Here is a 22,584-nt window from a genome sequence, read left to right on the forward strand (position 1 = left end):
TGTAGATGAGGAAGAGGAAGAGGAGGGGTAGAAATAATAGCAGGGCGGAGGAGAGCGAGCCGATTACCCCACCATGAGGTAGGTCTCAGTCTCACCGGGATGACTCCAACCTCTGTCTACTTTCGGTTCAAGGTTGCCATCCACTGTGGGCTACGAAAACGATCAGTTGCTTTGATTGGCTTTGGGCATGGGCAAGTCTTATAGTTTTCAACACATCACTATGATCGTGGCCCCATCCTCCTCTCCAAGGTCCGATAATTGCCGGACAGACCATGCGAATAAGGATTGAATCCTGGGACGCAAGGCCAACATGAGAGTATCCTTGCAACCCCATAAATCATGCTCATATGACTGCTCGAATAGTCGACCGACCAGCTATTGCTAGTAGATATTCAATTCCAGTAGACCTGTCGAGACATACAAATGCAATTTCTCAAGGCAAGGCCTCATCTCTGTTGACATAGATTCCACCAGGAAGGAGATTCAAGGGAAACAATGAAACAGCACGCTATGTAGAGAGCAAGGCGCAAATGACACAGATGAACAAGTGCAGACATGGCATAGAATTTCCAAAGCAGCACAACCCTCAATCATTAATGATCATGATCAGATTGACGCAACAACCATTTGGGTCAAATCAAGTCCACTTTGGTCATCTCCAAGAAACTATAGCACGTAGTTGAAATGACGATCCAGAGAACGAGGAAAGAGGACATGCGGGTTTGATGCAGAATGAGAGGAAATAATTGGAAATGAATTGAAGAAGAAAAAAAAAAGGCAGACCGACGATCAATGGGGCTCCAGCTGCCAGTGACTTGATTCCTTGAATTTAAATTATGCTCATTTGGAGAGTTGTGGATCCGCAAATGATCACCCGCCGGTTATGCCATCGGAATCAACGGCCACCGTTAACGGGGATGCTATCCAGCGGCGACGAAGGTCGGTCCGAAGACTTCTTCGTCCGTAAAGTGAGCGGGAAGTAATGATCATCCGGCTCTTCCTCTTCGCTATTACTGTGCCTTGTCAGTGATGTCCCATTGCCCCGATTTGAGTGGAGACTTACGGAAGACGCCATGCGATATAGTCCTCAGTGTCCAGGCCCTCTTTGACTTCCTGAATGGTAGCAAAATCACCCGGAGTCATCACTCCAGATCGATCCCGTGGAGACCCGGGGACTGACAATGGACGCGAGAGCTTCTGCTCTGTTCCTCCAATGACGTCGAAATAGTCTTCGGGACCATCGAAGGATGAAGGGTAGGCTATACCTGGAGTCAGCAAGAAGTGAAAAAGGGCTGGGGACATGAGTTGCCTCACCTCTTCTTAGAGCCAGCTGTCGAGCCTTGACATATTCCAAACCCATACGCTTCCAATCGAGCAGATCACTCAAACGTTCCGTGCGGTTCCTCTGGTTAATGCGCTGTCGTCGGCTCTTCTGGGTAAAATTGAACATGAAGTCAGTCAGCTGATTGACAGATTCATCAACGCCCTTCATGCGCCGGTCCACAATGTAAATTCCATAGTCGGAGGAGTTTTCAATCAATTCTTCCATGTAGCAGCCGAAACCGGACAAGTTGGTGGTGATGCTTGGCACGCCCATCACGGTACATTCCGCAGGCGTGTAACCCCAGGGTTCGTAGTACGATGGGAAGACTCCCAGATGCGTACCACGGACAAAGTCGTCGTAGTCCAGAGGCAGAACAGGGTTGGAGGAGTTCAGGAACTCCGGATGGAAGATGACCTTGACGCGGTCCGTCGGGTAGTTGAAAAGCTCAACGCGACGGATTTGGTTGAGAATCGGATCCTCATGGTCATTGATCATGTTGTGCGTCACAATCGGAGGCAATCCGTGCCGCTTCATGGCGAAAAGTCTCCGACGCAGCAGCACACGGTCTTGGCTTGTAATCAAATCCTTCTCGTCGGGCATGTTGTCGCCTTCTTTCCAGGCTAGGCAACGCTCATACATCCGTTTTCCGATACTCTTTTCGATCATCTCGATTGTGTCTCGCAAGGACTTGACGACAGCTTGACCCTTGAGGGCCTCCACAGTCAGCGACGAGGTCTGGGCTGGCATGATGATAAAGGCCACCACGGTCGTCTTGGACCCGCTGGCTTTCAGGCGATGATTAAGACGAGCCAGGCCCTCGATGAACATATCCACTCCCTTGTTCCGGAATTCATACCGACCTGCCGTGAAGACGTAGAGAGTGTTGTCCAGATCAAAGTCATTGTGGCCATAGAAGTGACCGCGAACGAAGTCGTTGATCTTCTCTTTGGACTGGGAGTGCAAGTTCTGGAACTCATGCACCGCCGCGAATTTCTTGACATTCAATCCATTGGGAAGCACCCCGTCCGGTTTGCGCTTGAGCAGATGCTCACTTTCAAATGCCGTGATGTGTGAGACTGTAGTGAAGACGTCTGCGCTGTGTGCGGCGGCTCTCTCAATGCAGTACCTATGATAGATGCCTCTCTTGCCAGCCTCGGCGTCCACATCGAAATGCTGGAGATTGTTGTAAAAGTCGACAGATCCGGCGCAAAGATACCGACCAAGCAAAGTCGCATGAGTCGTGAAGATAGTGGTTAGATCCATGTGCCTCTTCTTGGTCAGAGGCAGGGCGACACCGGCAAGCCATTCGTGGAAATGAGCGACTACTGCACGCCGGCGTTCGTGAGCGATAAACTAAAGGCCATCCATCGGTTAGCATCGTCGCCTCCGAGACTATTTTTGCACCCTAAGAGTCCCTGAAATCGAACGTACTTCTCCCAAAAACCACGCTACCAGGTAACCGAAGACAATGGCCTCATTGGTCTCCGTATCCGACGCGGGAGACGGAATACCGGCGATATTCCAGAGGTCGCCCTTCCACTCATCCAGGTACTTGTATCCAGTTCCTGTATCGATGAGGAGAACCCGAGGGGCACCTTCAATCAGCCAGCGACCATACACCATGCCAATGCCACGCTCCTTCATGGAGTTCATAGTCTCCACCATGCGGGGGTTCGAGGGAGTCAGCTCCTCCACCTCCACGGCTGCGGAGGCCCGGTTCAAAGGCCCGATCAGGGTGTACCGATCGCCATATTCAGCTGTAGTGACCGGAGCTTTAGATTTCAGCACGGAGTATATACCACCGACTCGGTTGGCGACTTCAGTAGCAATCTCAAAGAGGATGTGGTTGCGCACATCTCTCTTGGGAGGGTCGGGACCAGTATCCTCGCTGTCCATCGTGTGCCTTGAATTGTAGATTAGAAGCTGTAGGAGTATGCAATATCGTAGAGATCAAAGCGGAAATAATTGAAACCAATCTCAGGCCCGAGCTGACCATCACAAGGCACAATCAGGCCAGGTTCGGGAGAAACAAAGGGAGAAGGTCTGCGTTGAGGAAAAGAAATGGGAGACGCACAAACCTGCAGCTCTTCTTCTTCCGTCTTTCCTCTCTTCTCTTCTCCAAGAAAAAAGGTAGTTTCGACCGTGCGGGGGTCCAAGTGGCGGGGATTAGTTCTAGTGTGGGAGGTTGGTTCTGCGTTTGCCCAGATTCAGCTGCGGGTGAGGTTCGTCGTGTCTCAGGTACTGTCTGAGGGAGGGATGAAGAGATTTTGAAGGGAGCTCAAAAAATAAAGCGAAGAGGCAAAATTACAAAACTTGAAATACCAATAATTTATCTGACGAGAAACAAAACTTGTGCACTCCCTAGTCCGTCTACTTTTCAAGGTCTCTCTACTTGCTGTAAAAGTGTTGGAGGGGTGGTTGCGTGGGTTGCGCACCTAGACCAAGGACAAGGAAGAGATGCCACCGTTCTTACAGGCCTCAGGCCCTTAGCCCGACCAGCTTGACCAGGGATTGTGTCTGAGCAACCACTGTTCGTCGGCTTTTTCATACTACTTTCTTTTACTTTCTGTTCCCACAATTGAGTACTGAGCAATTGACCACTTTAGTCGCCGTGTTAATTCGGATCGGAGTAGACCAGAAATGTTTTCGGTGTGCAATGGTAGCTTTGCGCCTTGACTTTGTGCAGTACCTCTCTATGTACCTCCGTAACTAGCGCCAACTGAGCTTTGCCACTACCAGGGTCTCGCCTCCTACATAAACTGTCGATTGCGCCCCCCATGGCAGAAGTAATCCAACAAGAAATTGACAGTCAGCAGATCATGTCATTCCATGATTATGGTTCTGTAATGTCGGTGTCTGTAGCATACCTCACAGGTACTAACTGCCAACTTCTTAGGACTCCCCCACTCGACAAGTAGACAGCAGCAGATCTGGGGAAAGCTGCTGGGTTATGATGTCATGATCCGCCCGTCAGACTCACAACATGTGACTTGTTTTCCGCCAATCAGGTTTTGACCACTTTAGCGTGTTTGATTCTTCGCACTGTTATACAGAGGTACCGTGGACAGTATCATGTCTTAAACTGTTCTGACTTTTAAGAGGCATACACTAGACAGGTACATCTGTATCGGAACTACCGTTCGATTAACCCCTCACTCCCAATGAACTTTGTTCTCCTGTGCAAACCGATCAAACGTTCTTGTAGCTCCTCCAGCGTCTTTTTCCACGGTGTTACTCCAGTCTCAAAGCCAGTTAGTTGATGCTGGCCTCGAGGTTACTCGGAAATCGGGCATAGTAGCCTGAGTAGCCTTGCGATCACTGCGCAGGACTCTTCTGGTCTCTGATGCCACAATGGTGAAATTAGCGCGTGGCAGCAGGTTCAATGAATAGCATAACCAACAAATACGCATGAACTAGCTTGGGCGCAGGACACAGGCATCGTTTTTTTATCGAGAAATGCTGCCAGACCAAGCCCATGCCTGGTTTACCTGGCTCAGAAGAGGTACCGGCGACCAAGACATGCCTCGCAACTGCGTGGTTCTGGCACGCCTACTCGATGAACTCTTCAACGGCTTCCATAGCTCAGGCACCAACGGCTCCATGGGACAGATTGCCGATATACTTGCGCCTTCCACAAACTGACATCGACATGGTCGTTCCTAGGTAGATTTGTCGACCCAGGCGAACGTCAGCACTGGTATACTCGGTGGTGCCGCTGCAGAACCGGACGAGGAACAAACGTATTACCCTTGTTGTTTTTATCGTTGTCTCATCGTCTAAACACTCCAGTCTCCAGAGAACGAAGATCTGGCCCCGCTTGGTCTCGTACCTGAAAGATGGCGGATCTAACGCGGATAGGGTACGGATGAGGAGCCTGGGTGGGCATTGGAATATAAACATCCGAGTGCTCTATTCCATCACATCTATCTATTTTATAACCAGAATTCTATTTATGATCAAGTATATGAGAAGAAAAGCTGTTGCGCCGTCTATGTCAAGAGAGAATCACAATCTTCCCTTCCGCTTCATTTTCTTCCATACACCGATGGGCCTCAACAATCTGTTCCATCCGCAAGACTCGCCCTATCTTGAATTTCAAACTTCCCTGCTCAATCAACCTCAGTACCGCATCCAGCGGCGTGTTCATGAAATCTTCAGACGTCCCCTGGTACACCGTCAGCTTGACCCCAGAGGGGATCAACTCCATCAGGTCCACCTTCTCCAGATCGCCATTCTCACACAACCTGCCTACCAGAGATACAACACCCCCTTTCTTCACACACCGCAGCGAGTCAGCCAGAGTAGCTGTCCCCACCAGCTCAAGCACTTTATCATAGTAACAGCCCGAGTCCGCGTCCCGAATCTGCTCCGCAACCGCCCCATCGTCAGTCCAGACACGATCTGCCCCATTCTCAAGCAACATCGCCTCCCGCTCCTTCTTCCTCGTCGTACTGGCCACATACGCCCCATGTGCCTTCGCAATCGCAGCGGCCGCCAGCCCCACAGACGTCGTCCCCCCACGTATCAACAGCCGATCCCTCGCCCTAAGCCCCAGCGACCGAATCAGCGCACCCCACGCCGTCGGCACCATCACGGGGATCGCACCCAGAATCTCCCATGGCAGGGTCGTCTTAGGCTGGAGGAGCTGTGTCTGCCGCGCTGGAACGCATACATACTCGGCGTAGCCCCCGTCGAACACTGTCCCCATCCCGCCCATTGCAGTCGCTACGGTGCTACCTGGCGGGAAAGTGTCTTCTAGGCCCGGGGCTGTGTCGATGATGCCGACGGCTTCGATGCCGGGGATTCGGGGGTAGGCGATGGGGTGATTGGCGCGGCCTTGTCGGGCGAGGAGGTCGGAGCGGTTGAGGCCGAATGCTTTGATTCTGAGGCGGAGTTCACCTGGTTCAGGAATTGGGATGGGATGGTGAGTGAGCTTGAGAGTGTCTGGGGGACCGGGAGTGTGCAGGATGATGGCTTTCATTAAGGACATTTTTTCCCCGTTCAAGTAGTCGTACTATCTGCGAGACTGTATCTATGAGGAGTGGTAGGTGTCCACTGCATGTCTTAGGCTGTAGTAGGATGGAGGACGGTTCAATTTTTCCCCCTTCCTGCATAGAGCCCCCTCGGGCATGCAGCATATGATCTATCTCGACAGCGAGTCAAGTAACGCATGCTCAGCTACTCATCAATTGTTGTTCTCTATCTGCATCAAGAACTCTTGCCTGATGTGCCTGAGGTATCTTCTGTGTACTTGCCAGTTGGTGGGGTAATAATGCCTGAAGGATCAGGTACATCGACACAAGAATATAATCCAAGTCATAGTTCCATGCAACTCGCGTATCCAATTGCCAAATCTTACATCTTAATCTGCCAAATATATCTCAGATATCGTAATAGAACCCTTCAAAACCGCTGTCAATGGCTAATTCATCTTGTTGTCGTCGTACCTCTCCTGGACAGATGAAGTCATTGGTTTTCGTCCACTGTCCACAATGACCTCATTATGCTGTCACCGTCGTCTTCCACTACGACCAAGAATATCTACGACATCGGTTCCATCGAGCTCAGAGAGAGCTATATAGAGCCCGGAATTCCCTTTGCTGCTGGTACAAGTACTATCGACTCCGATTCAATTCATAGAAGAACAAGCTACAACTCCCTAAATTACCGATCCTCACACCAATCCATCCCGTACGGATCTCTACACAACCGCTTAATGAATCCAGCTAGCTAACGCGTTTCAGACCTACATACCTCCAGAAAGACAACGAAATCATGCCTCGCGGAGCAGAATACGATAACGGCATCCCCCAGTCCGACAACGCCATCGAGGCCGGCGAGACAAAGGTCCATGGCACCAACTCTGCTGTATGTCCCGCCAACCACCTGCAGCACCCTAAGCACGATGTATTGATATTGAGTATGATACTGACGAACAACAGAACGACCACCTCGATCGCGTCAACCGCACAGCTGATCTCCCCGATGTCCCTGCGGGCGGCATGCACAGCGGCGGCGGTGCCCCCGGCCACTCGAGCGGCAAGGGCGGTCATGAGCCTCGTACCCTAGGCGAGAACAAGGGTCTTGGTGCGCATAAGGCGTGAGTCTATCGATAATACAAGCGTGTGTTTAGATCTGGGTAAGCCGGCATGCGGGTTTTGCTGGAGTTTGGTACAGGTCTGGGTCTGCGCGGTGCGTTTGGATTCTGGTCTATATGGTGTTACATTCATTGAAGCGAGGGCTTCGTTATGATTCAACTGTAAAGTATACAATACAGTGAGGAAATGAAAAAAAGGTATGAAATCATGATGTATATGGAGATGTAGTGAGAGTATGGTATGGTAGCATCACATATATACAAGTCTTAACACTGTAGCACCTCCCTATTAATATTATGAACATGTGGGATGATTGGCAGTGCTGCCAGACACTAGGAGTTACCATGTCATGCCATGCGTCAATCCGTCAAGAGGAATTTCTCGAGCTCTCTTCACTGGCCTCCCTGGGCGATTCCTTCGGCGACTCGGTTGATGGTGCTGGCTTCTCGTCCGGCGATGAGGTACTCTTGCCCTGGATCAACTCAAGCAGACGCTGTCCCAAGTCTCCGAAGCCGTCGATCTTGCTCAGCTTGTTCTGGAAATGTTCCGCATCCCGTTGCATCCTGAGGATGATTAGTACAGTTCAAACTTGAAGTTGGCAGAGAGCCGTACCTCTGTTTACCAGCTTCTGTGTGGACAGTGGCCTCTTCAAAAGCTCGGGTCCATTGATCGCGATAGTTTCGAAACACGGGGTCCATGATCATCATGACTGTCGTCTCTGGCAGATGCTTGCTCAGGACACGGTGCAGTGTGCCTGTTTCTTTCGTTAAGGTCTCCATGTACGGGTTGACGTTATTTCCCGCCGCCGCGTCCCAGTCAATCTTCTTCATTGCGTTGACGTGCACAGAAGACCGGCCGCTCATTATATCGACGAGTTTCTCATGAATTCCAGACTGATGTTCCTGGTACAGCCGCTTGACTTTGTCGAATTCGCCCATCAGGGGGCTCGACGGGGCATGCCGTCGCACGAATTCCCTTATATAAGGTACTAAGGCGATAATGAAGCTCAGGGCCTGTGAGGAAAGAGCGAGGTGTTTTGTCGTAATATTTTTCAAACCCGCGCTCCTGGTGGCTCCAGCACCAAGAATGAGCTGCGAAGATCGAGAATTGAAGAACTTCAATGACTCCAACAGACCAGGGGCGATATCCTGGATCATACTGGGAATATTGGCCATAAGAAACTGAAACTCCTCGATGCTCTTCATCATCGCCACAGCGCATTCGGGAAGGATATATTTCTGCTCGTCAATCACAGCACTGCGCACCCTGTCCTTGCCTGTGCCATTGGTGGCGGCAGAATCGCGTCTCGCCTTCTCGGTCTGCTCCTCCTGTGGCGACCAGATCCTAGAGGCAGCTAACCAGGCTTCAACGTCCTTGGTGCTTGCCTCAAGGATTTTGCTGAGAATGGCAGTCTCAGTTTCCCCAAAATCGCGCGCGTCCCATCGGTCAGAGTCCATCACGTCGACGAGACGGTGCCGTTGGTTCTCCCCGAATCTGTTAATGTAGTCGCGGATCTGGTTGCTGACAACAGTCTTCAGGGCCGTGCCGCTTCTCCCAGAAATAGCCTCGCATTCGTCGGCAAAAAGTCGATTCAGTGTGAAATACCGGAGAAACTCCTCCTTGGGCAATTGAGATGTCTGTTCCGACCGGACCTTCAATACCTTCGTGATTTGTGACTGAGCAATGTCAACAGCCTGTCCAAGAAGGCTGGACATGTCTAGAACCTGCAAGATTTCGTCCTGCGCTTGAATTGTCGCTGGCTGCCGAGAACCCGTAGGGTTGGTCATATTCTGGGGTTCAGGACTTCGAGGGGGCGAACAGAGGCCAGCAGCCGCGGGATTCTCAAGCCCACTGGCGATGTCAAGAAGTACTTTGACCTGAACGCTAAGTCTCCGCAATGACTCGCTGATGCCGGTATAGACTCGAGTAAGCATATTGTAGGCATCCTCCGCGTCTAGAGCGCGCAGGTTGCGCGCTAGTATCGATGATTTCTCTTGTTGGCTACGTTGTTGGGACCGGTGCGTAGAGACTGACACCACCGACTCATTGTCATCGTCGCTGGAGCTAGGCATATGTTTGCGGATTAGCCCCTTCATCTCCCGGAGGACTGCTGTCTTGAACGACGTCGCTGCTGGTGTCGTGTATTGCGCACGGGCGAGTCCAATCAGATTCGTATGGAGCCGGGATCTCATGTCTTCGTCAAATTTCATATAAGCTGGAGATGCAGAGGCACCCGAGCGCTGCGCTCCGCGTTGTCGTTGGAATGAGGAGCCCCAGCGTTGTAGTGTCACATCCGAAGGCACATTCTCAATGTGCTTGCGCAAGTCCCCAAGTAGATCGTTCAAGAACCGGTTTTCGTATCCCATGCCTATCCGGTACCTCAGCTGCGCAAGGTCATCTGAAGCGCCTTCAAGGGCCTTGAGTCTCCGCAAGTCGACCGGCTTCCTAGATCGGTCTCGAGATGCACCATCCTCGTCGCTATTGGTGGATTGCTCCCCAGCCATCAATCGTTCTACTTCTTCAAGACTGTCTGCGGCTTCCTCGATTTGCCCGTTCTCAACTAATTCCTCGCATCGCGCAACTGACTGAACCGCATCTCGCAGCTGGGACACCGCGTCCGCAAGCATTCGCACATTCTCCCTGCGACGTCGCAGATTGACAATTTTCAAGCCACCCAACGCCATCTCACGGTCAATCTTCTGAAGATCTTTTCGTAGAATTTGTATCCTTTTGACCGAATCGGCTGCCTCTGAATGTAGCTCTCGCAGGGAGCCCAGAGCGGTAAAAAAGGATTTAGACGCACTCGAGATGGAGGATATGAGATGGACCTCGACAGTGTCCATGTACCACGAGAGTTTTTCTTGGAGGATTGCATTTGTGGCAAGCGCCTTTCTCCCGGTGATGGCGGTTTCAGCGGCCGATTCATTGGTGCCTTGGCCGTCCTTTCCTGGTAGCTTTTGCGGTCTCACAACTTCTGACTTCTCAGATACCACGTCGAAAGTCCGAGGATTTTCAAGATGAAAGTCATCCTCAAAATAGACCGGCGGAATTACGGACAGTGGGGTGATGCCCTGGCCACGGCCTCGAGCAGATGACCGCCTTCTGCCCCGTGGGTCGAAAGGCGATGTTGCTCTAGAACTCGCCGACAGCACGGATGCTCGTCTCTCCGCAGGAAGGGGCATCAGGGAGCCAAGTTCATCCGATCTCGAAGCAGTCTTACCATCCCGAGCTGCTTGAGCATCCTGATCAGTTGTAGACTCCTTTGCCTGCTGAAACACCTCGTATAGTGACCCAACCTGCGACAGGTACGGTTGAAAGGCTTTGGAGTCAACATGGGGAATATTTGTCAATGTGACTGGAGGGATGTCTCGTGTGCTGGGCGGCTTGTACCCGGTGGACGCTACGGCGGTATGTGGAACAAGACCTGTACGGACGATCGGGGGCTGAAGAAGGGTGGAAATTGCTACACGGCGCATTGATTAGTGATTAGAACAACCACGAGAGAAATTAGAGACGCCGCACCATTTTGTCCCGACTCCGCAATTGAACCATGGTGTTGCGATGAATCAAGCACTCCTCCAATGCTAGCAATACTAGCTATGGAGCTGGCAGTTGACCCTCTCCGCAAAGGGTACTTTTGAGGCGGAGCGCGGGGGGATTCGATCTGACTGAGCGAAAATTGAGAAAGCGAAGGCGTGGATGTACCCGAGGCCAAGCTATCGATCGATTTGCGTGGACTCATAGATGACATTGCGTACAAGCCTAATGACCGACTCCGGCGGCCAGGAGTTGGAGAGCGACACTAACTTAACATGACACGGGGACAGCTGTTCGAATCGTTCCAGAAGTGACAGAGCAGCCGTTTCTACCAATAATATCCCAGCTGCACAGTCGGCCTGGTAAAGGAGAGAGAGTACGGAGGAACTTCGAACAAAACACAAGGAAATCAGACCGCAACGTTGCCCAGATACCAGCAAGCAATGATACGGGGCTTCATTCTTTGGGTACATGACAGCGTATCCTGATCGGGTAAGGTGCCAGGCCCCAAGGCCGCGGCAGCTGGGCCTGTTTTGGGTATCGGGTGAATATTATCCCGGCACCGCCACAGAGCTCAAGTTGAAAGCCTGTGTCTGCCTGAGGCAAAAATCAATTAACGCGTGGTTGGACGCGTCGCGTCGCAGTTCGTGTTTCAGCAGTGCAAAAGTTGTCGGTAATCCTCTCCTTGATAGAGAGGTGCTCCATCAACTTCGCAATCTTCCCCTTGCCCATTAGCCTCTATCGCTGTCTTCAATATGGACAGACGTACTCCCTATACTCTGAGTGTTCTTGCTCCCAGCACAGATGGCGCAGAGGAGTCGCGCACACAAATCCAAGCAAGATTGCGCGAGTTTGTATTGGAGTTCCAACTTGACAACGCATTTATTTACCGGTATTTTGCCAGATGGACATCCAAATCTTGTAAAAACTAACCGAATTTACAGTGATCAACTGCGGCAGAATGTTCTCGTGAAGCAATACTTCTGTGACATTGATATTGCCCATTTAATATCGTACAACGAGGAGCTTGCTCACAAGCTCACAACTGAACCTGCCGATATTATCCCCCTTGTGAGTATTGTCTTCCGACTCGCAGTGGCTGACTCTAACGATCGTACGCCTCTCTAGTTCGAGGCAGCTCTCCAACAATGCACTCAGCGAATTGTCTATCCCTCCCAGAGAGATATCGTCCTTCCATCCCACCAGCTCTTACTTCACTCATCTGCATCACACATCTCCATCCGGGACCTGAATGCTACAAACATCTCCCACCTTGTTCGTATTCCTGGGATTGTGATTGGCGCGTCTACAATATCATCCAAGGCCACCGTTGTCCACATTCGGTGCAAGGGCTGCGACCATAGCGAAAACATCCGCGTAGAAGGCGGTTTCTCCGGTTTAACGCTTCCCCGACGATGCGGTCGTCAAAAGCTACCGGGCGAAGAGCCCGGCGAGCAATGCCCCCTCGACCCTTACGTGATCGCCCACGAGAAATGCCAGTTCGTTGATCAGCAAGTTCTCAAACTTCAGGAAGCGCCCGACCAGGTGCCGGTGGGTGAGCTTCCCAGGCACGTTCTTATCTCGGCCGATCGATACCTTGCCAACCGAGTTGTGCCTGGGTCTCGATGCACAGTGATGGGTATTTTTTCTATTTATTCCAAGGGAGGCAAGAAAGATGGAGCTGTGGCTATTCGCAACCCATATCTGCGGGCGGTTGGCATCAGTACCGATCTGGATCATACGGCAAAAGGCAACGCCATCTTCACCGAAGAAGAGGAACAGGAGTTTCTGGAGCTTAGTCGCCGGGAGGATCTGTATGAAGCTCTCGCCAGGAGTATTGCCCCCTCTATTTGGGGTAATCTGGACATCAAAAAGGCAATCGTGTGCCTTCTGATGGGCGGTTCCAAGAAGATCCTACCCGACGGGATGAAGCTTCGTGGAGACATCAACGTGTTGCTCCTTGGTGACCCGGGTACTGCCAAGTCGCAATTGCTGAAGTTTACTGAAAAAGTATCCCCTATCGCTATCTACACATCCGGCAAAGGTTCGTCAGCGGCTGGTTTGACCGCATCAGTACAGAGAGACCCGCAGACGCGCGAATTCTATCTGGAAGGTGGTGCTATGGTGCTTGCTGACGGAGGGGTTGTCTGTATCGATGAGTTCGATAAGATGCGGGACGAAGACCGAGTTGCCATCCACGAAGCTATGGAGCAGCAAACAATCTCGATTGCAAAAGCCGGTATTACGACCATTCTTAATTCGCGAACATCGGTGTTGGCCGCTGCCAACCCTATCTTTGGTCGGTACGATGACCTGAAGACTCCTGGAGAGAACATTGACTTTCAAACAACTATTCTGTCACGTTTTGATATGATCTTCATCGTTCGCGACGACCATGACCGCAATCGTGACGAGAACATTGCCCGCCACGTGATGGGTGTTCATATGGGTGGTAGGGGCATTGAGGAACAAGTCGAGGCCGAGATTCCCTTGGAGAAGATGAAGCGCTACATCAGCTACTGCCGAAGGTAGGTCCTTTAACCGCATATTTTCACCCCCCAAAAAATCAAGCTAACAAGTAAACCTAGCCGGTGTGCCCCGCGTCTTTCACCTGAAGCTGCCGAGAAGCTTTCCTCGCACTTTGTATCCATCCGGAAGCAAGTCCATCGAGCAGAGATGGATGCCAACACCCGTTCCTCCATTCCCATCACCGTGCGTCAGTTGGAAGCCATTGTTCGTATCACCGAGTCCTTGGCCAAGTTAAGCTTGTCACCGATTGCCACCGAGGCGCATGTTGACGAAGCCATCCGCCTCTTCTTGGCTTCCACAATGGATGCAATCACACAGGGTGAAGGCCAGGGCAGTAAAGAGCTAATGGAGGAGGTCAGCAAGATCGAGGATGAGCTGAAGCGCCGTCTCCCCATTGGCTGGAGTACGAGTTTGGCCACTCTGAGACGAGAATTTGTCGATGGCAGAGGCTACACAGAGCAAGCTCTCAACAGAGCATTGGTGATTCTCCAGAGACGCGATACGATCCAAATCCGCTCTGGTGGATCACAGGTCTATCGGCATGGTGTTTAAAAAGTTGGACGTGTTGCGAGGACGCGGCCATCCAATTGCGTATATCCTCTAATTCACTTCACATCAAGGGTTATGTATTAAATGAGGGGAAGGAGTACATTTTGACATTGCGGTACTTGGGCATGAGGGGTTTAAAAACGGTGTACGGCGCATGATGTTCTTTCGGCGTATGGATTTTAAATGACTAGCTAGAACAATATATCCCGCCATGATTGAACGAGATTAGTACTTTGTAGCCTAACACACAATTATCCTGCTACAGTAATCCTTCATTGAGCGGCTGCGAGTTGTTGATCTTGAGAGTGACCCAAGTGGGGGAGCCTCGCAAAGGGCCCCACCGCGGCAACCAGTCGATGACGGAGTTGATGCCTCCATGATTCTGCAGAGTACTCCGTCCTCCATACATTCTTCAAGACTGCGACGTTTTCATCAGACACAATCTATATTGATATAATACCTGTAATGTAAGTATCCTCTTCTCATCAATCTCTACATGTTGAATTGACCGTCTCCAAGACCCACGGATCTGGACAATACTCACCCCGCATTTCCACCTGTGAGGCTACGACAGATACAACATACAGACCTCTCTAGTCCTTCCTTATAATCGATTGCAACTACAACCATGGCACCTACGATCCGAGTCATCGGCTCCCTAAACGCTGACATGGTCTCCGTAACCCCCCGCTTCCCGGAAGCAGGCGAGACAATCACCTCATCCTCATATTTCACCAGCGCTGGCGGAAAAGGCGCCAACCAGGCCGTCGCATGCGGGCGGTTGTCGCGGCGGAAACCAACTGCGCCCTCGGCCTCCAACACGCCCGAGAGCCAGCGTCACACTGAGCACAATGTCAAAGTCGAGATGGTCGGCGCCGTAGGCGCGCTGGACGGCCACTTCCAGGCGCTGCTGAAACCCACGCTGGAGAAGTCGGGTGTGGACACGTCGCGCGTGCAGGTGGTGGAGGATGCGTATACAGGGGTCGCGGTGATCATCGTAGACTCGTCGGCGGGCGGGGAGAACCGGATTCTGTTCTCGCCAGGGGCAAATTACACAGGGATGCGGGCGACGGAAGACGTGCTGGGGATGGGGCTTGCGGCTCCGTTGCCGGATGTGATTGTCATGCAGGGAGAGATCCCCGTTGACACGGTGGTGGGCATTCTGCGGGATATTAGGGTGTGGAAGGCGAATGATCGAGCGCAGGGGAAGAAGGGAATCGAGGCTGGTCCGGATGTCATATATAACCCTGCGCCGGCGCCGCCGGGTGGTTTGCCTGAGGATGTGTACACTGCCGTTGACCATCTCATTATGAACGAGACGGAGGCGGAGCTAATGAGCCCGTCTGAGGAGCACTTGCTCCAGGTTGTTCCCGGTGTGGAGAAGGAGAGCAGAAACGAGAAGGTTGCGCGGTATTTCCACCAGCTGGGTGTGACGTATGTGCTCATCACGCTGGGGTCCAAGGGTGTTTGGTATAGTGCGACGGACGCGGGGACGTCTGGTCCTGCGGATGGAGTCAATCGGTTTACGAAGCAGATTCCGGCCGCGAAAGTCAGCAAGGTGCTGGATACCACGGCGGCCGGGGATACTTTTGTTGGTGCATATGCCGTGGAAGTGGCACGCTGGCGCGAGTCGCGACAAGCGGATGGCAAAGCCGGACAAGACGTGGCCGCAGAGGAGAAGGCATATCGGTATCAAGAGGTCATGGACAAGGCGATGGGTCTGGCGACCCGCGCCGCAGCACGATGCGTCGAGCGCCAGGGCGCAATGGACAGCATTCCTTGGGCGGATGAGATATGACGATACTCGGTATGCGGTGAACGGCAGCTTTATAACTGGACAATTCACCGTGGCATGTATACATACCACGCCATTTCACGAGAACACTCAAGAATGGGGCAAATGATTATAAACTATAAGACCAGGCGACAGCACGCAGATCATCGAAACGAAGATCAGTGGCGGGCATTAAGAATACTATTCCTGGGAACTCGAGTAGACACGGGAAATGGAATGAGATGGGCTGTGGAATGACCAGCTGACCAGCTGAGCAACCAGAGCATTCATTCTTCAGTGCAGCAGCACGAGTTGCTTGCCTCTAAGCCTACACTACGTTCAACCGTAAGTCCAAGCATAGATCAATTGAAAGGCGGCAATTCGCAATCGCCAGCGCGTAAGACACTACTCTTTTCAGCTCAACTACCTGTGAGAGGTAAGACTCGCGCAATAGACAGACAGACCGTCCTAGCGCCTCCATGATGCTTTAAACAAATCACGATAGTCTCGACGCAGCCGCTGGGGATGTGTTGTCTGTTTCATGTTGTCTCTCGTCGCGCAGGGAACCACTCGCTGAGAACCATCAATGATTCGACTTTAATTTTAGGTCTCTTAGATTGACCGTGTCATTGACAAATCAGCACAAATTCTCGACCGAGTCAGATGCGGCTTCTGCTGCGATCTGGATACAGTCTGCCTCTATTCTAACCTGATGCATGCACGGACACCTGGTTCTGCGACAAGCAGTCATTTACAGAGTGGAAAACTAAGAGTTACAGGACGCCGAATCATGGCCATGGATGCAAGCATTGCTCAAGGAAGGGGCTGAAACGGAGGATGACAGTGCGCGAGAGTAAGACGCGACGTGCTAGACACATTGGGATCTAACTTTGCTGGTTCTTGGAAGTTGAAGCTGAGGACTAATTCTTTTGGTATCTGGTCAGTGGGACGCGTCGAAGGGATGGAAATCACGTCCTCCCACCTCCGAGGAGGAAGAGGAAGTAGTGGTAGTAGTCTATCTTGCATATCATTGCTAACTACCCTGAAAATAACTCAGAATAATTCATACTGATGATCTACCAGTATGTTGACTCGACAGTCTTCTACGGAGGAGTCCTGTTATCACGGGTCAACACCAGGATACAGGCGATTGGGATCTATTCTGCAGATGATCAAAGACAACAGTCAAGGGTTGAACCATGATGAATGAAGAACAGTAAGAGACACGAGTTGACGCGACTTGCTGCACGTCGACACCCCCGGTTCATCTATGTATTCAGCAGATGGTGAGAGGAAGGGAGGGGAAGCTCCTCTGGAAAGGAGGTAATTGGATTGTCTGGAGTCGTGGGATCCTCAAGAGTCCAATAGAGCTGCTGATACAATAATTGATAATCCAAGGTGCGCGCCTTGCATAGCTTGTAATCTGCCTTAGTCTAGTCGTAGGAGCCTCCACCTCAAAGCACTTGAAGGATATCCATCCAACACGAACATGACGCGCTCCATCACGATCACGGTCCAAGTGTGGAGTGGAGGAGGTCCATCAGACACGCCTCAAATACTTCGCTGCATCCCTCGTCCCTCCTCCAGGCATGGAGATGATTCCTATGTCTGATCATCGTCTTACTACTTCATTCATTCTTTGCGGTTGAAGCATCCCTTCACTGCATCGTACCTGTCAATCTGATTAAATTCCTGCCCTCCACCATCGACAGGAATTTGGCAATTTGCCCTGTCTACTGCCCTTGCCTCCTCTTCTTTTCTGCTGCATCTTCCATACTTCCTAACCGACCATATATCTTCTGTGCATTGCCTCGTCTGCCTCGTTCTTGAGCGCTAATTTCTTTTTATCCTACTGATCCTCACATCCTCACATCCTCACATCCTCACCACCACGGTCTTCTCCCGTCCCTCCCGTCCTGTACATCCACAGCAGTATCAGGTTGTACCATATTATACATTCAACAGACCGTGCCGTACTATCTCCGTCGCAGCCACACTCAATCCTGCTCCAATCATCGCTTACTTCCTCTGTGATCGATAGATCTCTCTGTCATCTATCTCCCACTACTCCGTCCCATCAGCCGCGGGATCATCAGCCTAGACCGCCAATCCCTTGCGGACCCCACTTGCGCGAAATCAAAACAAATCCAGGCAGCCACAGCTCCGTCCTACTTCCTCGGTCGCATTCGGCTGTTAATAATAATAGAACCTGGTTAGTTTCAACAAGAGATCATTTCTTGCTTTGACAGCAAGATCTTCAACGGGTGCGAGTTCGTTTCAGCATCCGTCTCAAGTATGGCCGCCCTTACGATGACCCCTACCACCATGCGGCAACCCTTTGCCAGCCTCGATGCACCACGTATGCGCTCCTTGCTTGAGACAAAAATGAACATCAAGAACCAGCAGAACGGTATGACTTTCTCAGCCCTTGGCCACACATGTATCGTCCCTCTAACGCTCTGCTTCACGTCAGGTGCGTCCCCTGCCAAAAGGCGGCCGTTGGTTGAGGTCGATGCGGAGAATATCGACCCGGCTGCCCTAAACATGTCAACAAAGCGAAAGCGCGGCTGCGATGAAGAAGACCACGATCCCAGCAAATGTTCTCCCCAGCCATTGAAGACCTCGCGTATGGCTGTGACCGTCGTGACATCGAATATGGCTTCCCCCATGCCTTCCTCTACCTTCAAGGCACCTCTCCAGAAACCTAAATCCACGCCAGCTCTGAAGCCTGCTGGCCGTTCGCCTCGGGGCAAATCCTGCAAAGCATTCGCTCGCCGCTCTGCCATTAGCAAGAGCCGGCCAGAACCTACGGGCAGAAAGAGCATATCCCGGCCTTTCTCCATCGCGACAGTACTGGGCAATGCGCAGCCCAAGAATCAAACCGCTCCCAAGACTCCAGCGTCCTGGTCTTTTGAGATCCACGTGGACTCGGAGCAGGAAGAAATGACCAACATGATGCAGCACTCCACCTGCGTGCTGGATATCAGCGATGACGAGGGCAAGGCAGAATTCTCAAGTCGCGGCAAGGAGAACATTCCCCCGTCTGAGTTGGAAATTGACCTGTCTCAGACACGAGAGCGAGAGACTTCTGTCTTAAGAAAAACTGAGATGGCGGATGAGCCTCGCTCTCCGCTCGGTGAACTCAATGCCGCAGACTATTATGGCGAAGATTGCCATGCCTTTTCATATGCCGTGATTTACGACGAGGATGAGACCGCCTCGGAAATAAAGACCCCCCTGCCTCCCCTGCCACGCAACCCTACGCATCCCAGTCGGACAAAGTTGTCAAGTGTATCATCCATATCCTCGATCCTTGCAGCTACTCAACCTGTCAAGGCTACCGCGTCTACGAAATCTGAGGCAGAAATTGAAATTTGGGAGAGCGAGAGCACTGCAGATGAATCAGAGAAAGCGACAGAGAGCAACCCCAGCGATGAGCTCTCCTCATCAACGGCCAAATCAATTAATGTTTGAAGTAATCGTTTGTCATGTCAATACTGTTCTGGATGGCACCGGCGTTTGAACTAGCGGGTTGGACACATTTGCATGGCGTTGAAAAATGGTTCCTGTTTCTGGAATTTTTTCGAACTTGGATACCCTCTCTTGCCCTCTTTTGATCTAGTCATTTCTTGTCTTTCCATAGTTAGCAATTGGATCCGTCATGACGAGCTCATGTTCCTTAATTTTTGTAGTGAGTCCTTAGTTAGCTTCCGTGTTGTAATCAGTCGTGCTTAATGTGGGCTTCTCATGGTCTGACCATAGCCGCCCGGCTCGTAAGCCCAATATTATATGCTGAAGGTAGATACCTGCAAGTCACATTGCAGTATAGATCAAATGATGGTAACACAGCGCGAGAGAGAGGATCATGGCTTTGCCGGTTCGTCTACATCCATATCATCCCCCACATCCGACTCTTCCTGGTCCAGATCATTCGCCTCATCCTCGTCCGCCGCCATAGCAGCAGCCTCCACCGCTTCCGCCGCAGCCGCCACCTGAGCCTCCAGCCTCTCCGCCTGCTCCAGCGCCTCCTCCTCGCCTTCGCCCTCGCTCTCCTCTTCTTCGCCTACGTCTTCGCTCCACTGCACGCGTTTCCCGCGCGCAACATCAGCAGCAACCCCTCCCGCCGAGGGAGCAGCATTCGAACGCACACTCGCACCCGCTGCATCAAGTTGCCCCTTCCAGGACGCCTTGATCGACGCCCGGATATCAGTCGCCAGCTGCATCTCCCGCGAGGACGTCCCCTCGGGGTCGAGCGTGAACTCGGCCAGCGAGCCATCCGGCGCAACATGGTCCGGGAAGCGGAGAACGCGGGCAAACTCTCGCTCGTCGGCGACGCGGCCGTCGAGCATGCTCTGCACTTTGGCGCGCATGACCGTCCTGGCTTTGCCGATGGTGCCGCTGCCGAACCAGCCGTCGACGGCGATTTCGCAGGTGTCTCTGAGGAAGCCTGGGGGTTGCGGATCGGGGAAGAGGATGGAGCGCAGGAGCGGGTCGGTGATGTCGCAGAACATCCACATGCGGCCGTCTGGTGGGAGGGGCGGAGTGCCGGTGAAGAGGTGTGTGTCTGTTGGTAAAGGGGTGAAGGCGTCGGTGCCTGTGGGGACCTCGTTGGGTCGTGGGATGGTGTGCCGTCTGCCGCTGCCGGCGTCGCGGGCGAGCTCTGAGGTGCCGGATAGGATGCGGAACATGACGGTTTGGTAGATGCGGTAGGCGGGGGAGGTGCGCGGGTCATGGCCGAACTTGATGATGGCGTCGCGCCAGGGCCCTGAGCGGAAGATGTAGCCGACATAAGGCACGGCGTGGCGGAGGGCGTAGCGCTGTTCCGGGGTTTTGAGGTTGTTGCGAAGGCCGCGGCGAGTCCAAGCTGGGCGCTCTTTGAAGAGGTCTTCGACGAGGGCAATGGTTTCTCGTAAGGTTGGCTCAAGGGTGTGGATGGGTGCAAGATTCTCGCGGGGCTTGGTAGGCACTGGTGCGTCGAAGGGCAGTAGATAGGTGTGGACTTTGGCGGCTTGGGAGGTGTTGACGGTGGTGAGGTTGCCGGAGGTGTCGACTGATTGTCGGACGGTTGGGTTCTGACGGTAACTTGGCTCGGTTAGTGTTGGTGAATGTGAATGAGCATGTGGTGCAAAGAGGCATACATGTAGGTAAATGGGACGTCCCCATGGCTCAGGGAGGGAGGCGGTATGATATCGACATTGGATGTGGCGCCCTTGCTCATGTCAATATCAAACTGTTTCATCTTATCATCTGCTCAATCTTAGTCATGTCTCTCTACATGTAGCAATGTACTGCTTACAGTCAAAAGAGAGTATCTGCTCCCGGAATCGATTGGTGAATGCGCTCCCGGTGGTCGAGTAGACAAAGTCGGGCATGCCTGGAGAACGTATCAACCCTCTGACTCGGATATAGAGAGGGGCCATACAGACCTCGAAACACATGCGTCCGGTTAACCAACCCAACAGGCTCAACCTTATACTTGCCCACGTTGTCACTCAGACTTCGGAGTAGCTGCTTCGCGCTCCTCCGCTGAGGCTGTTCATGGACGGTCGTGACAGGAACACCAGAGAACGGCTCATCCGAGCCCTTCTTGCGTTTCCGGCCAGTCCTCTTGGGAACTGTCACTTTGAGTAGGATATTATTAGAAGCAGAGCTCGTCGACTGGAGTGGTCGAGACATGGCATCTTCCGGCCGCAGAAAGAGTTTGGCTCGGGCATCAGCCTTTGGCGGGTTCAGAATCTGATTTTGTTAGCATTTTACTTAATGCACTTTGGGGGATGCTTGCTACCTTTGAGATGCCTGCATTGCCTTGTAGAGTTTCAATTGCCTTGTCAACGTCCTTGATGATGGCTGGGTGCTCCACGCTGACGATGTGGCGAGGCGGAATTGAGTAGTAGGGTGCTGTTCTTGTCCCTTGATGGTCCATCATATTGCCAGGACTGGTTGGTGTCTTTTGGCCCTCCATCGTGCCTTTGTTGCTGTGGCGTGGTTATTAATTACGAAGATGTGATCAAGGTGAGGTTGAATATGTATATTTCCACCAGTTTACGGATAGGACCTGGTGATGGACTGGTATCGGCAATCCACCAACTCCACACTGTAGAACCGGTCATTCAATTCGTGAGGCCAGACAATGAAGAGACTACTTTGACAACCGAGACACGACGTTCATGGGGGCGCTGAATCTGATCCTGATGCATTGCTTTAGAATCTTGTCTGTACCTTACTAGTGATTTGAGAATTATCGAGTCACATGACTTATCTCCAAGCCAGCCGTTACTGAGAGGAGTTTGCCTCCATCTAGCTGGTCTCTGATTTAGAGTGTGATTTATTCAGTCTGAGCAATCAGATCTGGAGAGCAGTGTGTAGATAGACAACAACTTCGAGAACTGCACGTGTCCCTGTGTCGTGTGAACTTCTGCAGATCTACCAGCCTGAGCGCTCCTCAGCCACAGTGACAGGACGAGTTTGTTTCATCCCTCGCCGTAAGGACCACCACAACAACAAAGCACCAGCATACAATTTACTCAGCGTGCAGTAATCTTCAACAATTGCCGTTCCTGAAATTCTATATTACGGGTTCTTCTTGATATTAATAGCCTCCTATTATCTCATTCCTTGTTGCAAACTGCATCGTTCAGCTTAGATTCCGGGGCTCTTGCACCCACCCCGCTCTTCCCAGCCAGCCAACCGCTAAGCGACAAGGAGACAGACGATCCGGCCCAAGCAGACCAAACCAAACCGACCTGATAGCTGCTCCTGACTACTCCGTATCT

At 52.1% G+C, this 22,584-nt stretch overlaps 8 protein-coding genes across 8 annotated transcripts; 4 read left to right on the forward strand and 4 right to left on the reverse strand.

The window, feature by feature from the left end:
• Positions 1–895: 895 nt before the first annotated feature.
• AFUA_5G02480 (glycogen [starch] synthase) lies at positions 896–3,220 on the reverse strand (the record flags this gene model as incomplete). The annotated part of the gene is made up of 4 exons (XM_743001.1): positions 896–1,013; positions 1,064–1,259; positions 1,315–2,677; positions 2,756–3,220. 4 exons carry the CDS (start codon positions 3,218–3,220, stop codon positions 896–898), a joined length of 2,142 nt encoding a protein of 713 aa, XP_748094.1.
• Positions 3,221–5,318: 2,098 nt separating this feature from the next.
• Positions 5,319–6,314, reverse strand: AFUA_5G02490 (zinc-binding alcohol dehydrogenase family protein; the record flags this gene model as incomplete). Its single annotated transcript, XM_743000.1, has 1 exon — positions 5,319–6,314. The coding sequence occupies one exon, from the start codon at positions 6,312–6,314 to the stop codon at positions 5,319–5,321; it is 996 nt and encodes a 331-aa protein (XP_748093.1).
• Positions 6,315–6,775: 461 nt separating this feature from the next.
• AFUA_5G02500 (uncharacterized protein) lies at positions 6,776–7,428 on the forward strand (the record flags this gene model as incomplete). Its single annotated transcript, XM_077804728.1, has 3 exons — positions 6,776–7,015; positions 7,069–7,192; positions 7,267–7,428. Exons 1-3 carry the CDS (start codon positions 6,828–6,830, stop codon positions 7,426–7,428), a joined length of 474 nt encoding a protein of 157 aa, XP_077660866.1. The 5' UTR covers positions 6,776–6,827.
• A 361-nt stretch (positions 7,429–7,789) lies between these two features.
• Positions 7,790–11,439, reverse strand: AFUA_5G02510 (vacuolar protein sorting-associated protein 54; the record flags this gene model as incomplete). The annotated part of the gene is made up of 3 exons (XM_742998.2): positions 10,945–11,439; positions 8,035–10,885; positions 7,790–7,985 (listed from the first exon to the last, which is right to left on the reverse strand). The coding sequence occupies exons 1-3, from the start codon at positions 11,171–11,173 to the stop codon at positions 7,790–7,792; spliced, it is 3,276 nt and encodes a 1,091-aa protein (XP_748091.1). The 5' UTR covers positions 11,174–11,439.
• Positions 11,440–11,605: 166 nt separating this feature from the next.
• Positions 11,606–14,273, forward strand: AFUA_5G02520 (MCM DNA helicase complex subunit MCM5). The gene is made up of 4 exons (XM_742997.2): positions 11,606–11,851; positions 11,904–12,030; positions 12,088–13,487; positions 13,548–14,273. Exons 1-4 carry the CDS (start codon positions 11,715–11,717, stop codon positions 14,038–14,040), a joined length of 2,157 nt encoding a protein of 718 aa, XP_748090.1. The 5' UTR covers positions 11,606–11,714; the 3' UTR covers positions 14,041–14,273.
• A 161-nt stretch (positions 14,274–14,434) lies between these two features.
• Positions 14,435–16,290, forward strand: AFUA_5G02530 (ribokinase). The gene is made up of 2 exons (XM_742996.2): positions 14,435–14,504; positions 14,557–16,290. The coding sequence occupies exon 2, from the start codon at positions 14,666–14,668 to the stop codon at positions 15,833–15,835; it is 1,170 nt and encodes a 389-aa protein (XP_748089.2). The 5' UTR covers positions 14,435–14,504; positions 14,557–14,665; the 3' UTR covers positions 15,836–16,290.
• Positions 16,291–17,273: 983 nt separating this feature from the next.
• Positions 17,274–19,285, forward strand: AFUA_5G02540 (uncharacterized protein; the record flags this gene model as incomplete). Its single annotated transcript, XM_742995.2, has 2 exons — positions 17,274–18,221; positions 18,285–19,285. Exons 1-2 carry the CDS (start codon positions 18,107–18,109, stop codon positions 19,283–19,285), a joined length of 1,116 nt encoding a protein of 371 aa, XP_748088.1. The 5' UTR covers positions 17,274–18,106.
• Positions 19,286–19,674: 389 nt separating this feature from the next.
• On the reverse strand, positions 19,675–22,263 carry AFUA_5G02550 (transcription factor TFIIIC subunit TFC1; the record flags this gene model as incomplete). Its single annotated transcript, XM_077804729.1, has 5 exons — positions 21,597–22,263; positions 21,238–21,547; positions 21,108–21,185; positions 20,950–21,058; positions 19,675–20,893 (listed from the first exon to the last, which is right to left on the reverse strand). The coding sequence occupies exons 1-5, from the start codon at positions 21,771–21,773 to the stop codon at positions 19,675–19,677; spliced, it is 1,893 nt and encodes a 630-aa protein (XP_077660867.1). The 5' UTR covers positions 21,774–22,263.
• Between the last annotated feature and the right edge of the window lie 321 nt (positions 22,264–22,584).

This window comes from Aspergillus fumigatus, chromosome 5, assembly GCF_000002655.1.
Source record: "Aspergillus fumigatus Af293 chromosome 5, whole genome shotgun sequence".
NCBI lineage: Eukaryota > Fungi > Ascomycota > Eurotiomycetes > Eurotiales > Aspergillaceae > Aspergillus > Aspergillus fumigatus.

Coding starts and splice junctions, on each gene's coding strand:
- AFUA_5G02520 (XM_742997.2), top strand. CDS start 11,715: ATGGACAGACGTACTCCCTATACTCTGAGTGTTCTTGCTCCCAGCACA. Junction 12,031..12,087: donor CTGCCGATATTATCCCCCTT/GTGAGTATTGTC, acceptor ACGCCTCTCTAG/TTCGAGGCAGCTCTCCAACA. Junction 13,488..13,547: donor TACATCAGCTACTGCCGAAG/GTAGGTCCTTTA, acceptor AAGTAAACCTAG/CCGGTGTGCCCCGCGTCTTT.
- AFUA_5G02530 (XM_742996.2), top strand. CDS start 14,666: ATGGCACCTACGATCCGAGTCATCGGCTCCCTAAACGCTGACATGGTC.